General features: G+C 45.4%; 1 protein-coding gene across 2 annotated transcripts in view; it reads right to left on the bottom strand.

Moving 5' to 3' along the window:
• The window catches only part of GNAO1 (G protein subunit alpha o1), a 1,372,168-nt gene that overhangs the window by 556,157 nt on the left and 789,514 nt on the right, over positions 1–26,497 (bottom strand). For both annotated transcript variants that reach the window (XM_069640205.1, XM_069640215.1), the window contains exon 4: positions 14,336–14,496. In XM_069640205.1, coding sequence (XP_069496306.1) covers positions 14,336–14,496 — 161 coding nt within the window. The remainder of the gene's footprint in view (positions 1–14,335; positions 14,497–26,497) is intronic.

Genomic DNA, 26,497 nt, shown 5'->3' with positions numbered 1-26,497 from the left:
GGGTTCCTTGCGAGCAGCATATCTGTCTATTTTACCACCTAAAAGCAGGCCAATACTCCCACAATTCTGTAGCTTGCCCTTTATGTCACCTGCTTTACTGCAGAGGTGGCCTCTAATATTGTGCTGCCAGACAACTGCCGTCATAAAAACATTTGTTAAATTACGGAAATGTCGAGCTACAAAAAACGTTTGTTGATATTGCACTTTAGGTATTTTAGTCTACTTGACCTGCTGACCAGTCCTGAATGCCTACGGAATTCTGTTGCATGATGCATGAATGGCTGTTCAGGCGAACGTTAGGTGCACGTTCGAAGAGTGTCAATTGGCTTGAGCTGAAGGCTGACGCAAATAAGAATGGGCGGTGGGTAGCCGAATTGTATATGGATAAGGAGCCACTGGATCCTGTAGTACACAATAAAGAACCTAGACTTTCCTACAAAGAGGCTGTACTGTCACTAGTGGGTTCATACCTCTTTACAATCACATCAGTGGTGCTGTGCATTCAGGAAGCCTAAAGGAAACCAAGTGTTGTGTTGGAGGAGAAACTAAGGGGAGGGCCCACCAAAGGTTACACCAATCCTGAATCAAGTGAAATATGCAGTGGCGCTACCAGAATTAAAGCAGTGCAGGGGGAGGAGGAGCACTGGGGAGACGTTTTGAGTCAGCAGAGCTGCAAAGCAGCAGTCCACAGAAATAAGATCATTACCAAATCGCAGTTCAGGGAAGGCTGTGACCCGTAAAGTATAGCGCTTACAAGCAGTTATGTTATAGAGCAGTATGGAGCAGTTTAAGAACTGAGAGGTGGTATGGGGGCAGTTGGAGCGAATCAGCAGTCCAGGGCCAAGCAAGGGAATTCTGCACAAGAATCAGCTCTGTGGGATGACGCTGATTGTGTGCCAATGGAAATTGTCACACAGATGGTATTTATGCTGTGTCAGGGATTCGGACCCGAGACTTTTTGCTTCCCTATTGTCTCTGTATGGGCCCCAGGGATCACCTTGTTAGATCATGGGCCCGGCAACAGGTGTGCTGTGGAAGCCCAACTAGTGCTGGCAAGCAGCTGGCAGAAAGGATAGCAAGCAGGCTACTCAGCAATTATGGCACAGGGCTCCGGCTTGGCGCCTTTTTGCTTGTCGTTGATAGGAACTTGAGTTATAGGGAGCTGGCAGAAAATGGCATCTTTTGCAGCATTAGCTTTGTCAGGAAGTGTGTTGGCATGGCTGCCATCAGTACAGTGTAATCATTGTGCAGACGCTGCTGCAGTTGTGGCGTACATTGAGCGCCATACTGTCCACCGTTTGCAGGAGAATGAGGACAGTGGTACCTGGCTTCTAGAGTTAATCATTCCAGTCAGGACTACATTGCTTGCCCCACACAGTTGTGCTCCCCGCAGGAGAGCAAATTAAAAAGGTGGACCTGCCCAACAAATGGCACTTCTCCAACAGGGTCACCGGTTTTGCAGTGAATTAGGTGCTGATAGCCTATTTAGATGTGCAAGGCTTTTTTCGAGAAGTCCGTCAACAGTCGCTCTGGCCTCCCTCCGACAGTGCAGTACTGGTTGAGAACTTCTTTTGGAGGAGCTGCGGTCAAACAGTTGATAGTAAGGTACCGTGGATACAAGGTTGGCAGCATGAAAGATACTTTGACATTGTGGACCCTATGGATCTCCCTGTGTTGATGGTGCCAGTTGGAGTGGTGCTTATATGGTTTACAATTAGTGGTAGGTTAATCAAGCCTCAAAATTTGAACTCGCCATTGGCAAGTGATAATAGACCCCATGGGGAGCAAGAAAGTGTGTGCATGTAGAGAATGCAGGAGGTGAGTGACATCTGATAGGCTAGATCAGCATTAGTTATGTAGGTCCTTTGAGTTTGGTATGCATCAATCATGCCTTGTACATTGTATGTCAGGCTGATTGGGTTAAAATGTAGGCATTTTAGCCTTGTGGTTAGCAACAGGGCGGGATCAGCGTCATACATGTCCATTACACTTAGCTGTAGGAGTTGTAGGGTGGCTGAGGTTTCATCTTTAGTGTTTTGGCCCCTCAAGAATAGGTCAGTGTACACAGTCTGTAGCATTAGGATTTTACAAAGATACCACAGGGTATTCCCAGCTGTTGGTTTAGCATTGGGATATTCATGGGTTTTAATGTTGTTTTGTGTACACTGCATTGTTCTTTGTATTACTATGAGAGATACTCTATGCCCTGTTGGCGTCTGGTGCAGCATGAGAGGTAGTGTGTATGCTGACAGGTGCATGCAATGTCAAATATATGCAAGGGTTGTGCACTTGCTGACACTGAGTGGTAGCATGGATCTTTGTGGTTCTATTGCCTACCAGGGTCTAGGAATCTCTGATGAAACAATGCATTGTTGCAATTGATTAATAGGTGGGTGGGTGTGTGGTCATGTGGTTAGGGTAACTTGGAGTGTCTGGTGACATTGAACACTGTGCGGTGTGAAGGCATCCTGAAGTATGACAGACAATAAAGTTCAAACAAAGGATATTTTTTAATTTAAATGTCAGGGTGGTTGAAGGCCCAACTTGCCCTATGCGAAGGTGAGATTTCCCTACCTTAACGAAACAAAGGAAAGTCTGAGTCAGAGAACTTAACTTAAAAGTCTGCCCATGTCCAAAACCTATCCTTGCCCTCACAGCTACAACTGACCAATGTGTAGAGATGTCAAAGGAAATAGTGTTCAACTCAAAGTTCCGAGCTTCTTCCAGCTCACAGCTTACTTTCAACTCCCCTTCCGCAAGCATAAGAAAGTTCCATGAAAAAGTCTCAAAGCTTACCTTTTCCAAGTTCAAGGTGATATTATTTCTGAACCAATCCTCAGGGTTCCCTTCCCCAAGTTTCGAGTAACACAATCCAAAAGCAAACAGGGTCTTAATACTACGCTCTCAAGTCAAATGTGGTTCTTGCAAGCCTCAGGGTTCCCTTCCTAAAGACTTCAATTCTGCAGTTTATACTTGTTATAGTCGATCCAAAGAAAAGAGTCAACAAAATACCAGGTCAACCTGACCACCTTTCTGGCCCACTATGCCAGCTCGTATGCAGTGGTTTCCTTAGGCTGTTGGTCTGTGTCCTTATTTTTCACCATGCAGGGCTCTCTGTTCTAGGCACAGTTGTAAAACCACCACCCATTACAGGTCACGCAATCAGGGTCCCAGAACTCCTCAAAACACACACAGGTTTCATTGGCACTTGATCCTGTGCACCAGGTAACCTTCACTTAGTTCCTTTTATTGGACTCTTGGCTTTGTGGGTATTCTTACACTTCCTTGGCTTCTCCTCATTAGCCGTCTGGCCCTGCCACTATGTGTCACCCACCTCCTGCCAAGCTGTGGCCTTGTCACACTGCATTCATGCTTAAAGGTTCACTGTTTGACTTTACCCTTTTAATACTTTTGACTTTGATGGTGAAATAAATTGCTGTGCAACATGTGCTCAATTCGGTGCAGTGTTCAAATGTGCACTTTTATTGTTCAGATTTAAAGTTCAATATTCAATATGCACCTTTTGGTTTCAATGTTTAAGTTTCCCTTTTGTTCGGTATTCAATGGCATTTAATTGTTTAAAGTTAGGTTTCTCTTTAGTTTAGTCACTTAGCATGTTTGAGTGACAGCTAGGCTGTTGAATGGGGGTTTTTCTGCATAAAAGCAGGGCTTTGGGGACTGGAACTTCAGAAGTCGCCACAGGACCTAAAGAATCCGAAGAGGGGAGAAGCTGAGCCATCTACAACGACGACACCACCGGTGGAGCCCTGCTGTACGAAACTCACCACTTCCCGACGACAGAGGAGATCTTCTTCCAGGAGAGTCTTCTTCCCTTTGAGCTGGTGGGACCAACCAGTTCGCCTTTCTGGATAGTCTCTTGGTCGAATCGCCCGTGCCAAGCACCCCGGCGGCCGGATAGCCACGTTTCACCACAACCGCAAATAAAAGGGTCATACCTTTTAATCTGGAAACTCTGCGGCTGGTTTCTTCCCTGGCAGTGCCACGACCTCCAGCTTTCTTCCTCGTCGAGACCATCTCTTCCTCTGGTTGAAGCCATGACTTGCACCAGCTGCCAGGAACAACTGCCACCGCTGGAGCTTTCTCACCATTTCAGGTACTGTGTCCCGCCTGGTCTCCCTTGCAACAGATCGTCCAAGTTGTCCCGTAAATCCTTGACTTTCTAACTGGTTTGACCTCAGAACTGCTAACTTTGCCTTTCTGAACTGATCCAACCTCTTTTTGACTTTTCTACAAAGACTACGAGTGCATTTCCACTGTGTGATCTTGGGCACATTCCGCCTTGCTCTCTCCAAGAGTGGGCCTGACCTATGAACTTTTTGCTCTACAGTAGACCCTGCCTTTGACTTGCTGTGGTTTCTTAAAAGTGTTGGTACTGTGTTATTTTCCTACTCTGCCTTTTCTCTCCCTTTTTAAACAAATTATTGGAGTACCATCTACGGTTACGCGCTCACCTCTGTTTTGCTAAGTAAGTGGTGTCTTAACCTAGACTTGTCAAATAATTAACTAGGGAGGTGTATATACTTATAGTGACTGTTTGAACTCGCTTGACATATTAGTGCCAGTGTATTTTTATAAGTGTGTTTTTAAATAAATAATTATATAATTTTATACCAAAGCTCTGGTCAGTGTTTACTTGTTCTACTGTATTTTTAGCCCTATTGTGTATACTCTATATACTGCCTAACTCTTCTTGAGAAAAGTCTAACTGCTCAGCCACAGCTACCAGGTAAATCTGGGTGGTACAGACTGGGTTTACTGCTTACTCCTGAGTCTTAAACTTTTTGCAGTGGTCCCTAAGGGAACTGCACAGGTTTCTGCCTAACAAAGACTCTTCGTGGTAGAGCATGAGGCCTCCCCTGCACCTCAGGCCTAGGCCTGGAAGACATTTCCCTCGGCAGTGTCACCAGTAGTGCTGCGTGCAGGCGCCCCTTCGGACATTGAGCCGGTTCTAGGGTGTTGCCCCTCGGTGTACACCCGGTAAAAGAACCTGGCGGTCCCTCAGCAATGATTCCGAAAGGATCTGAAGACCCCCCTCGGCATGAGGCTGGTAGCTGGACTAGCCTTGGTGCATGTGCTGGTACTAGAACCTTTCGGTTTCCTCCCGCTAAAGGGCTTCCTGGGGAAGGAGTCACCCTTACTGGTGCTATGGAAAATAGCAGCCCTCCCTTGGGCCTCGATCTCGGTTTGACGAAGTTCCTCAAGTCTTCTGGAGGAGACCTTTCGAAGAGCTCCCTCCACCTAGCTAGCCTGTTCTTCAGTGCGCATGGAGTCAGTGCGCCACACACGTTACAGCCTTCCTAGCCGTGGTCAGGGCCAATGCAGCGGAGGCAAAGAGCGTGAAGGTCAGACATAGGGAAGAGCCCCATGCAGGCTCGACACCTGCTGAAGCCCACTGAAGTCGGCATGCGCTGGGAGGAGCGCGACGCCGGAGCACCGGGTACCTGACTGGCAAAAAGATAGAAGAATCCGGGAACAGCGTATGGAAGCACAGATAGATGTTGCTCTAAGGCAGCGGTATTCAAACTGTCGGGCGCGGCCCCGTGGGGGGCCGTGGCCGCATCCCTGGGGGGTGGGGGGGGTCACGAGAGGCCCGCATGAAAACTTTTTTTTTTAACTTTTTTTTTTTTTAGATTGGAAGAAATGGGCAGGGGCGGCTCACATGGTCGGGCTGAAGCATGACACTGTCTCGGGCACCAATGAAAAAGTGTCCCGCAGTTGTAAATGGATATTCATTAACAGACTGTTTGAATAATACCCAAGGGGTGCTTTGTATTAAAATTTAAGTACATTGTGATATTTATAGAATATTTATTCAGCAACAATGGTCAAAATTACTAACTGCTTATGGAAGTAACTCATTAAACTGGCCCACACTCGCATTTAGTATTTTTGGTACAAGCATTTCCATATGATATATAATATGATATTTTATTTATATCACGCTCGTACACAGGTGTTTCAGAGCGCGACCAGGCAAAGGGAAGGGGAACAGGCCAGTAGGCCAGTCCGAGCCTGACGGCTCATCCATAATGGGGAGGGGGTGCCCACCCAGTGGCCCCCTCACCCATTATGGAGGAGCTAAGGAGCCAGCCCAGTGAAACAATGAGCACTCCCTCAGCTGCTTTTTTCAGCTGAGGGAGTGCTTCTGGGCTGGCTGAACTGTCAAAGGGAAACCCTTTTCCCTTTGACAGTTCAGTTCATTCCCCAGCCGCACATGCTCACTGAGCCATGCAAGGCTGGGGCATTTTGCTTCACCAGCATTGCATAGCTCATTGGAAATGCTGGCTGGGGCACTGCATGTCTGTATGTGTGAAGGGGAGCTTCTGCGCCTCCTCGCACATACAGACAGAGCAGCCTGGAACAGGGCGTTTAAGCACCCACATGCAAGCCAATGCAGAAGGTATGTTTATGTTCACTTATTTTATTGAATCATGTCTATGGATGCGTGAATGCTTGTGATGTGCGAGTGTATGGTGATGGATGCTTGTGTGAATGATAGAGTGATTGCTGTATAAATGTGTGTGTTAGTTTGTTTTGGTCCGTTGAGCTGATTTTGGCAAGTGGTGGATAGAGGGAGGGGGGGGGGGGGGGGGGGTAGGAGAGTTGTCTAACAAAGGCATTTTTTGAAATCAATGGTATTTTTTTTACTGGATTTCTATCATATATGTCCAGTCAAAATACCATGTTTTTCCCCCTTGGTGCCCCAGCACCTTGTATATACACATAACCATGTTGATTGTGTTAGGCCTAGTGGGGCCCATGGGACAGGGATGGTATATTTTTGCTGGACATATTTCATAGATCTCCAGTAAAATATGTCATGCCGGCTCCCTGGGCCCCCCAGCAGCAATTGCAAACTGTTTGGATATTTACCCATTTTTTTTAAAGAATGCTCTACAATGCAACATTTTAATGCTTTATTTTATTTAAAGAAATTCTAGGGGGGGGAACCCCTTGAAGCCCCCTTGATTGGTTCGGACTCCCTCACTGCGCTCGGTCGCCATGGCATTTTTGGGGGGAATAGTTATGCCCCTCCACTTAAAAAATTCACCAGCCGCCACTGGCTCTCGGACTGTGTTGGGAACGGGATGGGGGAGAACAGGGACTGTGGTGGGAGCAGGATGGGCAGGAACCATGGGATAGTGGTGGGAGCAGGGTGGGAAGAGCCCAGGTTCTGCGATGGTGTGGGAGAGCCCAGGGACTGAGTAGGAGTGGGATGAGGGAGCCCAGCCACTGTGATGGGAGCAGGTGGGGAGTCCAGGGACTATACTGGGAGTAGGGTGCAGTGACGGTGCGCAATACATACTGTCCATTTGGCATTTTTTGGGGGGCCCGGCCTGCCCAAATTTTGCTCTGGGGGGCCCAGGCTAAACACTTTTGAAGACCACTGGCCTAGTGGATTTACAATGTGAGGCAACTTCTTTGATTGGCATGCTCGTCAGAGTCTCACAATCCACTGTGCTCGTGTATGGACATCACACATTTCACAGCTATCTCTATAAAAAAAAGAACACCAACACAGAGGGGCGGGCAGGGGGATCCCGAACAATTTATTGTTTGCTCAGGGGGGCCTTGGCATAAACAGTTTGAAGACCACTGCTCTAAGGGCAGGGCTCTGCCACCTCTGGCTCCCCAGATGTTTCGAATTAGAAATGGCATCAGCCATAGCCAGCACAGTGTGGGATCATAGGAGTCCGTCTAAAACATCTGGAGAGACCGGTTACAGACACCTGCTCGAGGGTAACAGAGCTCACTGGTATATACACTCCAAGTACATGAGCTTGCTCAACTGTCCCAGTGAAATGTTACGTACCGTCAATTATATGTTATATGCACAACATGTATATGCATTATTCCACAAGCTGTACTGTACGAAGCACAGGGAGCTGGCAGTGAGCCTTGGTTCACAGCCTCACTGTATGCATGCACAGTGGGCTGGATTTACCCAACACCTGCATACTAAGGCTGCGTGCTGGAGACCATTGCCACTGAGATAAACTGATTTGGCACTACACAAATACACCACGCGTGCAGCAGGACCACATTTGAATCAACATTGAAGCAATCTTCTGTGACGGCTTAACCTTTATACCATCATGCCGCAAAGGCCATATACAAAAAGAACCCAGAATGATGATCCACGGGGGCAATCCTTATACGACAGAGCTCACAGAACACAAGGAGGAAAGAAGTGCACGATTACCTTGCCTAGCAACTGCCGCAAAGTCCAATTCCATTTTGGGCGTGGACTTTTACACTGCTTCACTACAGCTTGTGTACTCTGGGCACAGCCTTTGTAATGCACGCCGCCTCCTGCAGCACTTGGTACGTGAGCAAAGAGATGGGTTTGAGTGATGTTACAGGAAGCGTTGCTATGCTTCCGTCCTCAGAGTAGCAAGCGTATGCTATTTCACAGTGCTTTGATGAAACTATGCTTGGAGGGCTTCTTCCCTACTTGTCTGACCTCCCGCTTTTAGAAGCGTATCTTATTAATGTTCAGCCCTACGGGGACAACAGAGGATTGGAATCTGTATTCCAGCCTCAGTCTGGCAGTTTGTACTAATTCTAAGACATATCAAAAGAAAATGTGCTGCAAATTGATCGGCCCAGAAATGGTCTACTCATCAGCACCCGGAGCGGAATTTACCGCGGCAGTTTCAAGAACTGGTACATTTGTAAAGTGCTATTTTGGCCGCTGCCATTTCACAAAATGGGGCAGGCTGCCACATGTGGAGGTTTGGGGCGGGTAATAGAGGGAGGGAAAATGTATGGAGAAGTGTCTTGAAAAAACTTCCCTACAATCAGAATGCACTTCATATCGGGCCGCAGAGAACAAGTCAATCGGATCCCTAGTTGCCCAGGCCCACTCTGCAGATCATAGCTAGCATTCAGAGGGGGCTTAGGCTGCTCCTTGTGCTCAGCTCTCACATAGTTGCTCCCCGCCTGCACTTCCCCCTCAGTGGCCGTCCCAGCCGCTGCCGTATTTGCTCCCTCTCGCCCATTTCAATGGTATGCTCGCTTACCTTTGGCCTCACTGGACTATGCCCACACCACCTCTGCCCTGGGTAGCAAAAAGGGGCTAGCTGGCCAGCGCCCCGGATCACATTTACATGGCAACCATCTTGTATGAATTGTATTGTAGAATTGGTTATTTATAACGCACGGAGCCCGGGATTCGAACTTGTGTTGCGTGTTGCCACTGAGCTATACTACCCGTGTCTTGAGCAGCATTTGCGCTTAAGGGGAGGATGCAAGTACACATGCACCCTTTCATCTAAAATAAGCTTTTTTTGTAGGATTCAAACACTAAGAGCACACGGGGCCCGGCGCGCAGCCAATCGGGTTCCGTGTAACACGGGCTGACCTGTAACTTCAGCCCGTGTTCCACATTACACGCAGGCTGCCATCTTCCTCCCGTATCATTTAAAAACACCTCCCCATCCTCACTTAACTGATTGCGGTGGCGACTGCCAGCCACTGCCACTTCCCTTTTCCCGCCGCCATGGTCAAAAAAAGAACCCATGGCGGCCATTTTGGATCAGTATTTTCATTCATTGAACGGGACACGCTCATTATCCTGTTCAATGAATGATTTGTTTTTAGCATTCCGTGTTACCACTTTAGTAACCCAGGGTGCTAATGGCCTAAACACCACATCCGGCGTGCAGGATCTGGTGTTATCAGCCCAGGGACCCTCAGGTGTTAACACCACATTACGACCCCGGCATCGTAGTATTAATGGTTGTCACTGGGGATGTTCTTAAACGAACGGTAATCGACCAATGCCTGTGGTGAGGATCCTTGCTTTTCTCAGACCTATTGCTACAGGTTAGCAAGCAAGTCCCATCCTGTGGCCATTAGCACTATAAAACAGTTATCAGGTTTTTGCAGCATCTGCCACCTGGGTCTTCCCGCACCCCAAATGCCCCAGAGGTTCAGGTAACTAGAGTGCAATGGTCAATCATGGCAGGACTTTGCTCATGTTCTGTGTAGGACTGGAAGCAGAGACAACCACCGTTACCACCAGGAAAGAAAGCTTAAGATCGCCCGCTCAGGTAATGCTTGGGCAGGAGTGCATGAACTCAAGGACTCAGAATTTCAGCCCAGTCATGCCGTTGCCATTTTGAGTCAGTGGACATGTGTATATAGATTGGACTAGAAGGCATTCCTACATTGTAAAGGGAGTGTCAGTTGCATTACTTGACCATACTAGTGTTCAGTGGTAAAATACTCCACTTCTGTCCCTTTGTCGTTTAATAAGAAAGAGTGCCTATGCGTCATGGATATGGTAGTGTACAATCTGATAAAATGCATCTTCCGACATTTTTGCAATATAAGATCATTCATTTTTCGTGCATCAGTGAGGAACCTCTGAGCCAAGAAATACCAATTTTAAGTTTTACAATCAAATAGCGGCCACACAAAAGGAATGTAGCGCACATTTTGCGTTCACTTTGAATTGGCAATAAAGTAAGGAATGACAGAATAGAAGGAAACTTGCAACTTGTAATTTTTCTAAGAGTACCATTCATTGGTAACTTGAAGAATGATAGGAGAGCAGCCTTATTTCTCGAACTCCCTCAGGGACTTCCTAAGTGACCTAAAAGAGGCTCTTGGTTCTCCTTGGTATATCTTTTTTTTGGACGCATCATGCCTATTTCCACCCTTCTAATTCCATCTTCGTCTCTCCTTGCATTTCTATACCTCTGTCCCCACTTTATTGCTGCTCTCCCTTCTCTGGTCTCTATTTTCCACCTCTTTCCTAATACTGTCACTACCCCCATCTCTACTCCCCTCCAAACACCACCAGGGGTATTGTGCCCTGCTCGCCTTCCAAGGATATAGTGCACTGCTCACTAAATCCCAACCAGGGATATAATACCCTGATCACTAAACTACACCCAGTGATACAGTGCCTTGTTCATTAATCTCTTCCCACTATCTCTTCTCTCCCTAGCTCACACTCTTACTTTTTAATCACACCTCACCACACACACAAAAACAGTCACAATTGGTAATATTCTCTCCATCCCAACACCTTGCCTTCACTCACTCCAAATACGCCAAAGTCTCCTCCAGCTGCTATACACTCCACTGGTATTTTGGTCCTCCTTCACTTTCTTGGACGACAGCGCACACCACTCAACGAGAACTGACACAGCCTAGAAGGTTCTCTCAGCTCCCACTGCTAGCCATCTCAGCTGCCAATACCTAGCTAGGCTATCACCAACTTCCTTCCATTACATGTGGGCTGGAATTTCCCCAGTAGGTCTTCATAAGGGTCCTTAACCATAACCCCCTTTTTAGCCTCCAGCTCCTTTCAGCTTGGCATTCTGTCTCTTGCAGTGTTTTTGCTCGGTTTCCCTCCTGGATCAAGTCAGTTATTATCCATAACAGTTTTGAGCTGTGGCCCTGCTCTCCCTTAGTTCTATGCTGTTTGCTGCTGCTCCTCTGTAGCATGCTAAGGCAGTCTGTAGTGGGCGTTTCGTCTCCCATACAGCTCTTGAATGGGGAAGCCTACCCAGTTCCAATTTGAGTAATTGGTCCATTCCTTGTTTCCAGGCTAGGTCTTGTTCATTGAGCCCAAGTGCTTGTAGTGCCAATTCTTGATGTGCTGCTTCCCAGGATTCAAGCTCCACCATGGGTTTTTGAGGAGTCTGGTGCATGCCGGTCATTACAGTAGGTGGGCCTTGCTTTGGTACATCATGCTGCTCTGAACTCCCTGCACCTGGGAAACTACCTGAAAAAATCAAGGGAAGACATGGCCAGGAATGAAGCTGACAGGCATCGGGTCAGAGAGAGACAGGCGAGTCGGGGACAGAGGTTCTCCTTAACTCTTCAGCACCTCGCCAGAGGTTCTTGCCTCCCCCACCTTTGACAGAGTCATACCCATGACCCTGTCATTGAAGACAAAAGAACTGTGAATATTCTGCGATAAGCCAAAATTAATCAGGACTTAAAAGTTTGGAAATGTCAGACCAGGACAAAAAAAAGCACAGTTTGAGTACTCAATGGTTAAACATGACTTGGGTCTCCTTTTATTCTTCACTGTCCACGAAGGAGTTAGAAATATCTGACCTCCTCCTCCATACCAAGACATGTTTTAGTTGCTAAAAAAGGTCCAAACACCTCTTTCCATGGAAATGACCAGAGTAACGGATGGCACAATTACTAGGCAAACGTTGAGAAAATGTCAAGCTCTGATTAGTTTACCAATAAATGTTTTGAAACATTTCCAGACTGTGTCTCGGATTGCTTTTCTAACTACTTATAGGCAGTGTATTCAGGTAGGGACAACAATCTTTGAGACAGGTTAATATGTCCTTGATTCTTAAATAAGCTATGACTCTCTTAAAGACCATTGTCACTCCAGAATCCCAAAGGGCTTGGCTGAAATACGGGCAACATGCTTAAACCAGCATATACAGGACTCCCTGATGACCAGAAAAACTATCCTGGGAATTTAACACCTACTTTCAACACAGTCATAGAAAAGGTCACAATTGATGATTGAATCTAATTTAAAAAACAATAGACACAAGAAAAAGGTCTGAGGCAGTGTCATGAGCCTATCTATGGTGACTTCTGGAGAAAGAAAAAACATACTGGATCAATGGACTGAATGTCAATAAAAGCGTGGTGATGGCATGGAGTCGTCGAGGCAGACGAACCATCAACCTGGGTCCATTATGTACCAGCTTAGCTACATATTTACTGGCCTGTTAGAAGAAGCAACACGTCAAGCTCAATAAAGCAAATTAGTACAAAATTACAATGGACACATTTGCATATCCTTCCATGTTTTTCTGACTATAGAAATCTTGGGAATGGGAACAACCACCACCGGCAGATCAAGTTTTCACCATTTTGGAAGCTGCAGCATAGTTATTTGGCTAAAGTGCGTGTATAAGAAGTTTAATTCCTAAGGGGGTGGGGAGGGACTCTCGCAAATCTGTGGCGAATTTTATACAGCATTAACATGCAGGGTTCGAAATTGAGGGGAGCTCAGCGCTATTTAGCTCCTGCTTGCAGCCTAGAAGAACCTGGTTAGCTTGACACCAGTAGTTACCAGAACCAAGTTTTGTCTCACAGGCCAAATGATGCGGAACAAACGCACCTATGTGAATTTAATGCTGTGCGTTTCGGACAATCTATACATAAACATGAAGACACATCTGTACAACATTTACTCTTCGAGTGTTATGCTCTAGAGGTAACAAGTACGTTTTTAACTGAGGTAGTCCAAGAGTCCAGGACTTTAACAAAAGAGGAATGGTGGGAGGGCTCCATAGCTGGAGAAAAAGTCAAAGTGGTTTTGGCAATTGCAAAATTCTTTATAGAAGTCCTGAATCTCAAATGAGACAGAAGGTTATTAATTATGAACAAAAGGGATGGATTGGTATGGAAAGCGGGATGTAGAAGGGGAAAAGGAGGGAGGGATTGATTCATGAAAGGTGTGTATAAACCATAACATGTTTAATTAAACAAAAAAAACTATACAACATTTAAAACATAAGGGGCAATAAAACAAAAAATGTTTTTGCATCTAATGTGGAAGTTAGATTTTGAGAACACCATCTACTGGCTCCTTGTCCAGCCGCAGTAGCTCCTAGTCACTGGTTACTGCTCGATACCCAGCAGCTGCTTTTAGCGCCTGCTTATTTAATCTTAATTTCTATTCCTGGGTATGCAGCAATAGCATCTTACAAACAGCATATGATTTCTAATGGTGGGGCTTGCATCCTATTAAATATGACCATTATACACTCCATTATTAATGTGGATAATCTTCAAATACTTTTTTTAACAAGAAAAAATACCAATTCCAGAAACAATTCTAAAACGTGTTGCCAAATCTCGTAACACCTTAGTCGAACCTGAAACGCAGCAGCACAAGTGCACATTAACACACTGAACCAAAAGAATTGCAAGGACAAGAGGTTTCCAAAGAGGTTCCGTGAAATAAATGGATGGCAACACCATCCATTTGACACTACTCAATGTCCGATAGCTTCCTCTCATCAAGGCGGGGGGCCACACAATGTAGCGGGAGAACAGTATGCTCGGCAACTCCATATACTGTGGCCAGACATGCACTGAGGGTAGAATTCTGAAAGTCAACCCCACATTATGAACTTTGCGGTTCAGTATTCCATCTAAGGCTTCCTAATAAAGCAATAACATTAACTGTTTACAACTCCAGGGTATGGCAAAACACGGGTTTCATTGTGAAAAGCTAGCGGGACTTCCTTTAAAAAAAAGCTCCATTGAAAACAGGTTTCAAATGAATGCCTTCCCAAAACAAAATACTCACTATTTGGCAGAGTCGTTAAGTTGGTATTCCCGGGATCGATTGAAGCATTCCTGGATTCCAGAATCTGCCCAGAGTCTAATCATGGCGGAAAGCAGTTCTGGAGAGAAGGGCTCTGTATCCTCCATCCGACTGACCACGTCACACACCATCTTTGCATCAGCCTATGAAAAGAAGGAGTAGACATGAATGGCTTATACGAGCCCACTTAGCAAGTAGACGCACAGCAGCAATGCCTACTGGCACTAGTTTAAGAGGCCTTGTGTTCATAATTATAAGAATATTTTCCATCCAGTCTCTCACGCACACATACACCCTCCTCAACCCTCCCGCAACCTCGCTCGCCCACCCTCCCCAGAGCACAACTGGAGATGTTAGTTGAGCAGAAAAAGAAAATCATAAGTCATTTTGCTCTTCATTTGTAGTTCATCCAAATCTAAAGCAACAGAAATGTGAGGGTTTCCAAGCAAACATTATGGACAACAGCCAAAGCAATGCCCTGATCTATTAAACACATCTTGGTGGGTTACCGATCAAAGTTAGAAAACACTTAGACACAGCTCAGGTTCTCTGCTTTGCTATGCGACATAGACATACGAATTACGAGCAATGTTCACGTGTGGAGCAAAGGAAACCTAAAAAGGCACCAATGGACGGAAGAATAAGGAGAAATGAGAATAATCAGGCCAGAGGGTAAGTGGACTCACACAGCACACAGCTATGGGGGTCTATACAAGACATGGCACTCGTTTCATATGTGCTTTTCCGACAGGTACTAAAATAGGAAGTCAGCATGACAAGACATCAAGAACGTGAGCCTTCATTGTGTTCTTGGAAAAAAATCTAGAAAAATAACGGTCACGTCTCGGACAGAAACTATCAACATAGGCATACATCACTAATGGATTGCTACTTTAAGGTCAGTGAGACAAAAAACCTCAACCAATACACATGGTAAATGTCTAGTGAGGGTAAAAACAGCTGGTCTGAATCTGAAATAGTTTTGTGCAATCAGCTAATGTGATGGGATTTCATATTCGGATTGGAATTATAGGCATTTTTTATATTTTGAGCAACAACAAAAAACATCCTTTCCAGGGACCCAATAGAATAATTTGAATGATTTTTGGTGCAGCATTAGAGTGCCCATCATCATCAAACTGTGAGGCACTTCGGATTCTCGTGAACTCTGGCCAAAAGGGACATCTTAGCCCCCCGGAAAATAACAGTTCAAATATGTGAATGCTGGTGAAGAAAGTAGAGAAGGATTAGCATGTAAAAGTCATATAGTTTAGCAGCCACTTGACTTGTAAGCAAATGCTCACCAAAAGGATGTTTCCTGCTCCATTTGTTTATGGCTTTTAAGGTTCAGAGATACCGAGTTCCAATTTGCTACGACAGAGGTGCGGCCTCGCAGCATACAATGAGAAAAAGACTTGAGAATAGCTGACGCCCATGACAAAATAGGCAAATCGCTCAGATCCTGCAGTGTGAGCGTGCCCTGAAAATAACTGACGCCCCAAGTTACATACAGAGGCACACACAGGTTCTGGGAACTTGCTATGCACCAGAGCCGATTGAGACGCCATTTTCTGCAGGAGGTCCTAGCAGAGACACTTAAAATTGGACTGTTCAGCTGTCATGCAGAGGTTGGTTTCCCAATATACATCGCCCATTAGAGAAATGGCTACAGGCAACCGGAACATTCTCCAAGCATTGATCATGGATTCACCCACTTCTGTGGATCACTGGCAGTGTATAACTTGACAAAAAAAGGGGATGGAAAGCTACAGGAAGTCCCACATGACTTCTCACAGCTGAAAACGACCACCCTCAACTCAACAAAATGCCCTTGATGAATAAGAAAGTCCCTCACGTGTCAAGATAAACGTAGCAACCACGAGAAATAACCTAACCAACTAACAACCTTGACACAACCACCCTCACTCACCACATGCTCACCAGCCATGCCAAGACAAATGGCTAGAAAAACACCCTTCACCCAACCAAAACTCACAAGTCTGCATGCTTGGAATCAACTTCAAACGCCTCCCAGCTGCTAATCCTTCCTAACCACTCAAACACTCGATGTTCCCCATCTAAAAACCCTAACGCAGAAAGAAACCACTTTACACTTAGCAACACTATAGCATGACAGAACGACATCATCCAAAAATCCACCCCAAAAAATAAAACATTGGAAATGGGACGATGTCTGAACAATATTTAATCTTGCTTTTAAATGTTTAAGTGGTGGCCTAATGACTATTGGAACAGGAAGATTATCAAAGCTGATGACATCAGTAACAAGAGTGAAAACGTCATACCTGGGCTAACTGATGCCAGCTGTGGTACGAGTGAGGTTGGTCCTCAGAAACACCACTAAAGCAAGATGACCATCTGGCTTGAGTGGGTATTAACAGGAACCCACCTCTGGTGGGAACAATCAAATTAAATGGGTGACAAATGCATGAAAAGTGCTGCATAACACAACCAGAAGTGTGAAGTTGATCTGGTAGAACACCCTCGTAAAAGGCAAGGTGGGTTTTGAACAATCATCATTGTGTAGGGGATTCAGATATTAATCATTTAGCTATTCAAAGTCTACAACAAACTACTTACCGCAAGTAAAAGACTACACCATCCCTCTCTATTATTCGCTTCATTTCCTATCATGTAAACGTGCCTTCATCACCATCTTAATATTCTGCTTCACGTGAACTCCATACTTTTAATAAACATGGCCTTTTCATTTCGCTCCATAATGGGTAAAATGGGCAGGGTAGTGTTTGACAACTTGAATCAAGAAACAACCCGCATCAACACCCAGAAGCAAAATAGATGGCATTTTAACTGCAATCATTTCTAACTGCATCTACACTCAGATACTACAAGTCCTATCCAATCCATGAGTATTCATCTACACATATGCACTGATGCCCAACCTGATGGCAGTTTTTCAAAGCTTTTTTGATTTTTATAAATAAAATGCCAGTAATGATCTCTCTAAAAGCGAGGTCTGCTAATCAGATACGCCTTTCATAATTTTCCATACCACAAACATAGTGCACTCATGCGCCTTTGTGCGACAGTATCCATCAACTGCCCTGTAGTGGTAGCAGGGCACCAGCTGCCCCTCCGGTTCAAAACAGAATTGTGTAACCTACTCAGCCTGTGGGCATGTACAACCCTAAAAATAAGCCAGGCCTGGTTATGGGGCTGATTTGTGGTAGCTCTCAGTCCTGGATGTCACCACAAAAGCCATTTGGTACAATGCACATGAAGCAGCTTCTTTGATCAACATGAGGAAGGCCAATACCTTCCTCCCAGGGAACAGTAACCCTTCTCCCGAGGTTCCCTTGGGACCGCTACTTCATAGGCAGCCTGACAAAGCCACTCACACCAGAGTGCTGATCAGTGGAGTCCTTTTGAATTAGGCAGTTGTGGAAAGGGGGTGGGGTTAGAGTAGTGTAAGGGTGCAGAAGGAGGACTCTGACACAAAGGTGGCATGTTTGGGGCAAACGACTTATTAGGTAGTAAAGCAAGAGAAAACTGATATTTCCCTATTCCTAAGAGGGTCTTCCCTGCCGCAATTTTTAAGGTGATTGTCAGGATGCCTGTTAAATTAAAATTGTCCATTGCCCTGTGTGAAGAAAATCCTACTTCTGGTCTTTATATTATAACCTAAACAATAAATAAAGTAGTAGTGTTCTGATCCTAGGAACATACCCTCCCCCTTTCTCCTAGGTTATGGTCCATGCCTCCATATCATGTTTCCTTGGTGGGCCAGGAGAATGTCTCCCTCTCCTGGCGGTCCGTCTCAAACAGCCTGGGGGAATGACTCCCTTCCCAAGTCACAAAGTTCCCAAACCATATCAAATAATGTTCACTTTCTCGGTGGGCTAGGAGAATGTCTCCCATCGCCTGGCGTTTGGTCTCAGTCTCAAAGACCTGGGGGTTGACTCCTTTCCCAGGCCTGTTGGACCTTCCTCCAGGTCCATGTTACCAGGAGAATGACTCGCTTCTATTGGTATTTGCAAAACAATCTCTTACAACCAGGGCTAATTACTCTCTTTCCCGGTTTTCTCCTCATTAAGTTAGAACACCCAGTATCAGTACTTTTTATGAGGGTCCGCAACCCTAGCTTCTCTTTTGTTTTGGTTTGGCCCACTTGGTTCAAATTCTCTGCCAAGTACAGCCACGACTAAGATGAATTGCATGACTCACTTGGTTTGGGTCCTTGACCCTTCTGTCTCTCACCCTCTCCTTATCTCGTCTTGGCTGCCTTTCTTTCACATGGAAGATGGTCCTGCTTGTTATTTCCATACAGCGTTTTTGCCTCCTGTATTACCCAGCCCCTACCGGTCCCTGTGCCTGTCCTGTAACTTGTTTCGTTCCCGAGATGCACTGCCAGTTCTTTCTGGAGTCTATCTCTTATTCTGTGTGTTGTGCAGGCATCTCTGTGTCTCAGTGTCTTCACCTCGTGGATCTCCTGCCCGGCCCTTGGAGCAACGGTTTGGTGGCTGCCTCTGGCGTTCGCATCACTGTCGACCAGCCTTGCGTTACTGTTTGGAAGCTGTTGGGGAAAGGAGGTCTGTTCTACTCGTGACTGTAGGAGCAGACTGCTTTTGGCTCTGTCATGGCTATGCGTCTCGTTCATGCTTCCTGGGCTTCATGGTCGCTCGTCCTGGTTGGCCGTTTCGCTCTGACTGTCAATCCTTCTGTTTTTATAGCATAAAAAGGAGCCACGCCTCTGCGAAAGTCTTTATTGCTGCAGTTCCTTCTTGGCATTCCTCTTCATTGTTCCTGTGTCCCACCTCGTCTTGGCCCTTTAATTACCTAGGTTTCTGATGCTCTTCTTCGTCTCAGTACCTTAAGGTAGTCTACTTTACAACTGTATATAGGTCTACTGACTATATAAAGATTAGCAGAAAAGGGGAGGTTATAGTATGTGGGGGTGTGATGTTCTCATTAGGGCTGTCCCTAGATGGTCATCGCCCCTACACGGGGGGCTGGAGGTGGGTTGGGGGCGTTCAGAGTCCCTTCACCGTCTCAACCTAGTGGATGCATCGGTTCTACCAGACTCAAACGCAGACTCCAGTTAAGAGGCCCTGTCCCCCTGGTCCAGCTTATAGGACTGTCTTTAAGCTCCTCCATTCCTACCTTTTAAAGACATATCCTCAAACAGGGATGCTCCGGAACAAAATGTCACCAGTGATGTTTATCCATCCCCGAGAGCCTTGTATGCGCAAAGCCTACATTTTTGTTGCTTCTTTTACTGGGGTGGGCCTTTAGTGTTATTCATTTTCTGTGTGCATTTCTCGTTTTTATTATAGTTCCTATTTTTACAGAGCCTTGGTCGGACAACCTTATTTTGGTACCACTGTATTATTGTTTTTTGTGTTGCAACTGTATCGGCTTATACCACCCGTGAAGGGTATAGCCTGCCCACCGCCTGTGCTAGCAAAAGGAGGTGCAGATGTATTTGTGCAGGGCTGCGCCTACTGCACCTTTATGATTGTGATCATTGCTGGTTTATTAGTAGTGTGGGGCTGAGTACACAGTTTATTTGACCCTGGACCTTGTGCTCCTGCATAGTTATTTCGTCACAGGTGTATTTAAAAGGCACTTCCATCTCTTTACAGCTCACGTGTGAACTGCTCACCTGCTAATCTTGTTTCACTGTATCCCAACACTCTAAACTTAAGCTGCATGTATAGGGACGACGGCAGCCCAATTGGTACTAGAGCTTAATTAAAGGAATGATTGGTTTTTCAGGGGAGCGCAAACAGGATACAGAGAACAGGTTTGTAAACTGAAAGGCAGCCTACCAGCGAAACTTTAAGGAAACTTTTTTTAGGGGGGCATCACAGCTCGCTTTTATGACAAATTATGACAATTGCTGAGGGGGAGCTGACAAATTGCTCTATAACTCAAGAGCACAGACTGTCTGAAGTCAATTGGTGGGTGGCAATTCGTGACAACCTGGCTTAGAAAGATTCCAGCAGTAACTGAAATTAGAGGAATTTCTAAGCTGTGAATATGGGTAATACACAGTTGAACATTGGCTATTTTGTCCTAAATTGCATTAAAAACATTAAGGGCACGATTCATGCAATGTTTTGGAGAAGCGGCTGACCGTGAGTGGGGTGGAGGAGCGAAGAGCTCGAGTAGGAAGGTATTTCCGAAGGGAGAGTTGAAGTTATTGCAGACCCATGCCCCAGAAGGCCTTGTGGACAATGCAGAGGGTCTTGAACTTAATCCTTGCAGCCAATGAAGAGCTTTCAGGGCTGGAGAGATACGGTCCCTGGGCTTGAGGCCAAGGACAAGTCTTGCAGTCCTGTTCTGGTTGAGTTGCAGAGGGCGGAGAGTAGAAACAGGCAGTTGCAGTAGTCCAGTCTAGAGAGAACCAGAGCTCTAGAGAGAGTGAGCTTCTGGGGGAAGGAGAGGAAAGGAATAATACCTCTGAGGAGGTGCCGTTGGTACTTTGCCTTCTTCGAGACATCAAAGATGAAAAGGAAGGTGTGGAGTCGAAGATGACCCTGAGGTTCTAGGCCGGCCAGAGTGACAGGAAAGGAATATGCAGGTGTGCCGATGAGGAGGATCTCTTAATGGAATTAAGGCAGAGGTCGCTGGTGGCACACCACTTTTGGATTGCAGACAGTCAGATGAGAGAGGAGACAGGATCTTCAGCTTTATTTCAATGGCATTGCTATGGTCTGGTGCTCATATCTAAAAAGCGTTTTAAAGGAAGATGAGGTTATCTTTGGGGTGGCTGCAGTAGCCCTGGCCCATGACACTTTCCTATTCACAACATGTGGGAAGCCCTGAAATTAGGCAGAGGGACCGGACACCACTTCTCTAGCTGCTTAAGCAAGGCTGAGCTCACCTGTCACCACGCACCCTGCAAGCGTGCTTGGATGTTGGGAATTAGCGATGTATGATCCATTTCTCTTAAACAGAGGGTGCCTGTGCAATCCGGGAAAAGAACAGGAACTCCATACAAGGCCTTTGTTTTTTGCGTTTTGTGTCACCTACCTGATATCTGGAACACCACTAAAGTGTGTTTGACAATGAAAGCAACCGATCGATTGTCTGAGCACTTCCTTATTTACATTAAATGGTGAGTATGTAAAAATACATCTCAAACACAAGTCACCCTTTTATGTGAACCATCTTTGCTCTATTGCTCATCATACAATAGAGGCATATACGTGAAACAATGACCGTGTGGGACAGGAGGGTGAATCTCTTTAACATGCCTCAGTCGTCCTATTCGGAAAACACTTCATGTGGGATAGATTGCCACTGAATTATGTGCCTTAACTTCGGAAGAAGGGGGGAGCCGTAGTTGGATTTTGGCTCAGTAAAGGGAAGATTTAGAGCAGAGAAAAAAGCAGGAGGATTATTGTTTGTATTATCTTGGGATGGAGTCTATGGATGGGGGAGCTACTCGCACAACGTGTCAATCCTAAGGAAGACCATTACCCCGTTTCTAGACATAAGGCACACACCTCAGTGCCACACGGTCTTCTGTCTTTTACAGAACAGAAGTGCTTCCATGTTATCCGTGGGTTCATTCCCAGGTATGTCATGGGAAGTCCAATGAAACATTGGCCTTTTTTTACCATCAATATTTTAACCACAGTTGTACAAACAAAGGTTTTCTGTCACTAAAATCGACACCACATAATTGTTTTCCTAATATGGGAAAAACACGTTAATGAGGTTCACCATCCAGCCCTGAAGTGAGGGACTCTCCTCTTTCTTTTTCTGTTCGTGGCATGCTATCCTATGTAATAGGTAACAGACGCCTCTTTTCTCCAGATAGGTTTCCTAAAACAAATGATGAATAGAGCACTACTTCTTCCAATATCAGTGAAATGACAACATTTTTGAGCTAAGAGTGAACATATTTGAGTAACTCCGTGATTGTGTCTATCCGCAGCCCATTTTACCGAATGTTTCCCCATACTCATTGTTTAATGAAACTTATCCTGATCACACCGATGACGCTACCCCTGAAGAAAGGCCTACACTCAAACGGGGGCTGAAACGGGTCAGCTTACATAACTCCGTACTAGGAAAATTGTTTCATCAACAACCTTAGCATTCCTCGTAGTATCTTGCTTGCAGATGGGTTTTGTATGTGTGTACATTCATAATAAGTAATAGATCAAAGGTGGCTCACATGAAAAACGGATTGATTGGATTTCATAACATAGTCGCCATTTAATTGTAATAAAGAAGTGTTAAGCAAAACCATAGGTTGTTTTAATGTCCAAATACTTCAGTCTTGTTCCAGATAACATATTGGGGACAAGAGAAAACAGGGGCTTTATTGGGTAGTTCATGATAGATGAGCTGATGTCAGAGGAGATGGAAGGAGGTTGCTGTGAATGGGAATAAGCCCATCAATTAGGTAGAATCGAGTCAGCATAAAAGTAACTTTACCACATTCCGACACATTGTTTCCTGTTCTTAATATGTATGAAACCACCCTCATCACACCGAAAAGAAGAAAGGTGGTAGGAAGAAAAATACCACGTTTGTTTTCTTTACTGGAGTACTTGACGATTTAAAATTCTTCTGATCAATCTTGTAGACAAACACTGTCTTGGGCCTCCGGTTTGAACACTGAACAGGAAAAAGTCTGTCTGCGCATTAAGAGGACAGCCTTCATTTTGTAACAGGATGTCTGCCAGAATCTTGGACATCATAAGTGATTGTTCAGCAGCCTTCTTACACAGGTTGAACATTAATGTTTACTATTATTGGTACTGCTGGGGGAGGGGAAGGAGGAGTGGCCGAATTTCTGCCACAAGCGAAGGTTGCACTTAGCAACGGCAGTCTTGGCATTGGCTAGTTTTAAGGAGAGACTGCCTTATTTCGTTTGCCCTGGCTCTCTATGGCTGTAGATGGTCAATGTGAAGCGATGTATTCTTAGCTTGGAGGCAGGTTGCTACCACCAGCTCAACTGGTCCTTTGGAGCGTTCCATATATTGTCCACAACTCGAGACAAGAAAGTTCTGAGGTGGATTTTTGCCAAATCAATGTTCATTGTGGCCTTTTTGAGCAGCGGTGGCAAAAGGTGTTGTGAAGCTGTGCTTGCCTTTGGGCCAGAGGTTGATGAAGGGAGGAAGACCAGAGGTGCTAACTAGGCCAGCATGCTTAGTACCACCTAGAAAGGATACCAGGGCAAACATCATAAACCAATCAGTACCAAGGAATGGTACCTTCCATTTTTCAGTGCGAGTTACGTATATCGAGTACTGGAATCTTACCCGCTTTCTTTTTCTTATAGGGAACGTCAGACCCCAGAGGCAACAAGTGTCTTCCCCAACGACCTCATGAGTCTGTCATGCTTAGCAGTGTACTGGAAGAGGGTCAAACGAAGAGTGGCTGCCTTTTAATGAGTGAGAACTGGTACCCAATTGCACATGCCGAGAAGGGGAGACGGACATTTCGGCAGAGTATTTATGTCATCCACAGTGGGAACCAAGCACAAACTGATGGCGCAGTAGTGCCCCTTTATGTTTGCTCTGTGGAGGGCCTTAGTCTTGTGAGCAGGAAACAAGGAATGAAGAGGCCAGACTTTGCTAGAAGAGGCCATAGGGCTCAGGCGGAAAACGATTTGAGCGTTTATTAATATTATAGATTGACTCGCGCGCAGGCTTCACATTTTCTGAATTAGTGAAAACTGAGGAAACAAGAGGGGACCTCAGTATGGTGTTTCTCACTCATCTTTAGGGAACTTGGATTTGTCCGGGACATATAGGGACAGTTCTTAGTGGCTTTCGTTGCTCTAAATGTCGTCAAGCAAGGTCTGCAGAATGGGACTAAGTGCTCATACAAACGACTGCTTCAGCGAAATGGATGCAGCTTTTGTGCAAGTATTGCGAGCATGCACGTAGTGGCTCTTAATCTGCATACATGACGCAGTCACCAAAGTGCTTGTGGGACAAAATAACTACTCTAACACATAGGATTGCAGCATACGCGTGTAGACGAGGAGCTGAACGGTTTCTAAACACTACAGGTCTTTAGGGCTGGGTACCGAAAACACCAAGAAGAGCAGTTTCTTCCTCATTTACCGGAATAAAACAGGACCTGCGATCAGTGCGCACTTACATAGGGGGAAAAGCAAGTATATGTTCTGAGAAGCAACGTTTCCCTTTGACATGCTTGAGAAGGCCATCCAGTAATATTCTGCTTTGACTTCTGTTACTTCTAATTTTCCACAATTTAAAATGGGCGGGGAAAAAACGACCCGTCCCAGAATGCAAAGGGAAAACACGACCCTATACGCAAAGGGACTCTTGAGAGCTCTCCTTGCATGTAATTGCAGTGGCAAGTTGTGCATGGGCTTTCTGAAACCAAAAAAGTCGGATTTATCAGTACCTGCCATTAGGAGGGCAAAGGTTCATTCTAGGAACAGGAAGCCTTCAGGACTTCGCAGTCATGATCACATGATTTGGCTATCATGCACAAGATTACACAGCAGTTAATATCCACAGACGATACATTCACAAACTCTTTAAAAAAGGATCAACATCTTCTGCCCATGTGATGGTAAAGAGGGGCTGGGTAGATTTGGAAACATTACACAGGAACCGCAATGTGTAAGCTAGACAAAACGATCAACTCTTGAACTGCTGCTTTTTTTGCCGGTTTAAAAATAGATGTTATTTTTTGTTTGGGCACATTGTGAAATTATGCAATTTAAATTAGAAGCAGCATACAGTTGAAATAAAACGCAAACACCCCCAGAAAGGGCATGGCACGCAGTCTACCCATATGTACATTCGTTGCCTAACAAGCAATTAATGCGGTGAGAGAAGATTGGCCCCTCTCTATTCTCGCTCCGCGGGCTGCGTCTCAAACTGTGAGTGACCTTCGCATCTTCCATCCCCCCTCCGGGCGCAGCAGGAAGATTTCTAAATGCTCCCTGCCCGTTTCATCCCTCCAATGCGCCCCTCACTGGGGCCATGCCATTCATATCTCCTGCCAGGGTTCTCCATCTGTGCACCCCCTCCAATTCAGTTTAATATGCAGGATGGAAACTCGAGTTAAACTGTCCTGCTAGTTATTGTTTGATGCATGTATTGAACCCAGTGTACTGCGGTTTAGTGCTCACGCACAGGGCCGCAGAGACGTGCTCCACTTCGCCCGTGTTCCACTGGGGTGCACGGCAGAGCTGATGCAACCGGGTAGCCAGTGATTTAATCGTTGGAAATATCATCGACGTGATTTGATATTTCTACGGCAGTCCCAGGGTAGAGGCAGGGCTGAAAGACTTGCACTTGCTAGAATGAATACCATCTTTAATCTCCCTCTGTGCAGGGACCTGGCGTTCTTGTACATTTAAGTGCTTTCAACGGCACTATAATAATGCACTTCACCCATCTGTAGTTTTCTTAAGGTTTGGTGGCCATGCTGTGTTGAGACAAAATATAGGTGCAATTGGCCCCTGCCCACAGATATAAGTTAACGGCTTCGTAATGTGATGGGGATTGGAGACATTGTCAACCAGCCCTGCACTGGCCAGGACAGGTAGACTTTTTTTTTGGGATGATACATTTTTATTTTCACAATGACTAGAATAAAAACAGTAGCAATCCATTAAACCCGCACATATTCAATCAAAGTCAAAACATAGTAACCAATTCATCACAAACCAGTTCCAAATATCATATATAAGAAAAAGAATAAAGGTGGATGAAGGGGAGAAAAGAGAAAGAAAAGGAAGAAAGGAAAAAGAGAAAATATAGGAGCCAAGGACTGAAAATTTCAATTGCAAGAAACTATACAACAGACACAAGAATATTACAAATCCATTACATAAACTATAGGCAATCTTCTATAACAGCAATATTCAAAGGCAGGGATATATTATCCCAGATCAAAGTTCAGATTAATCCATAGGCATCAAGAAAGCAGCTCCAAATGTCCCAAAATTTGTCAATGTCACCAGTGAGTTTGTAAATGGCTCTTTCATACGTTGAAACAGTAAGAAGCTCCTCCACTCAATCATCAATATTAAAAGAATGACTTTATTTCCAGGACCTCAATATGAATTTTTTAGCAACCATGCATGTACGCAGCAACCAAACTTTCTTACCAAAGTCAATTTCATCCAGCAAAGAGTCATCGCCTAAAATCAGT

The sequence above is a fragment of the Ambystoma mexicanum genome, chromosome 1q, assembly GCF_040938575.1.
Source record: "Ambystoma mexicanum isolate Mex_15411 chromosome 1q, UKY_AmexF1_1, whole genome shotgun sequence".
Taxonomy (NCBI): domain Eukaryota; kingdom Metazoa; phylum Chordata; class Amphibia; order Caudata; family Ambystomatidae; genus Ambystoma; species Ambystoma mexicanum.
Note: the sequence above shows the minus strand (reverse complement) of the source record. Positions and strands in the feature narration are given on the sequence as shown.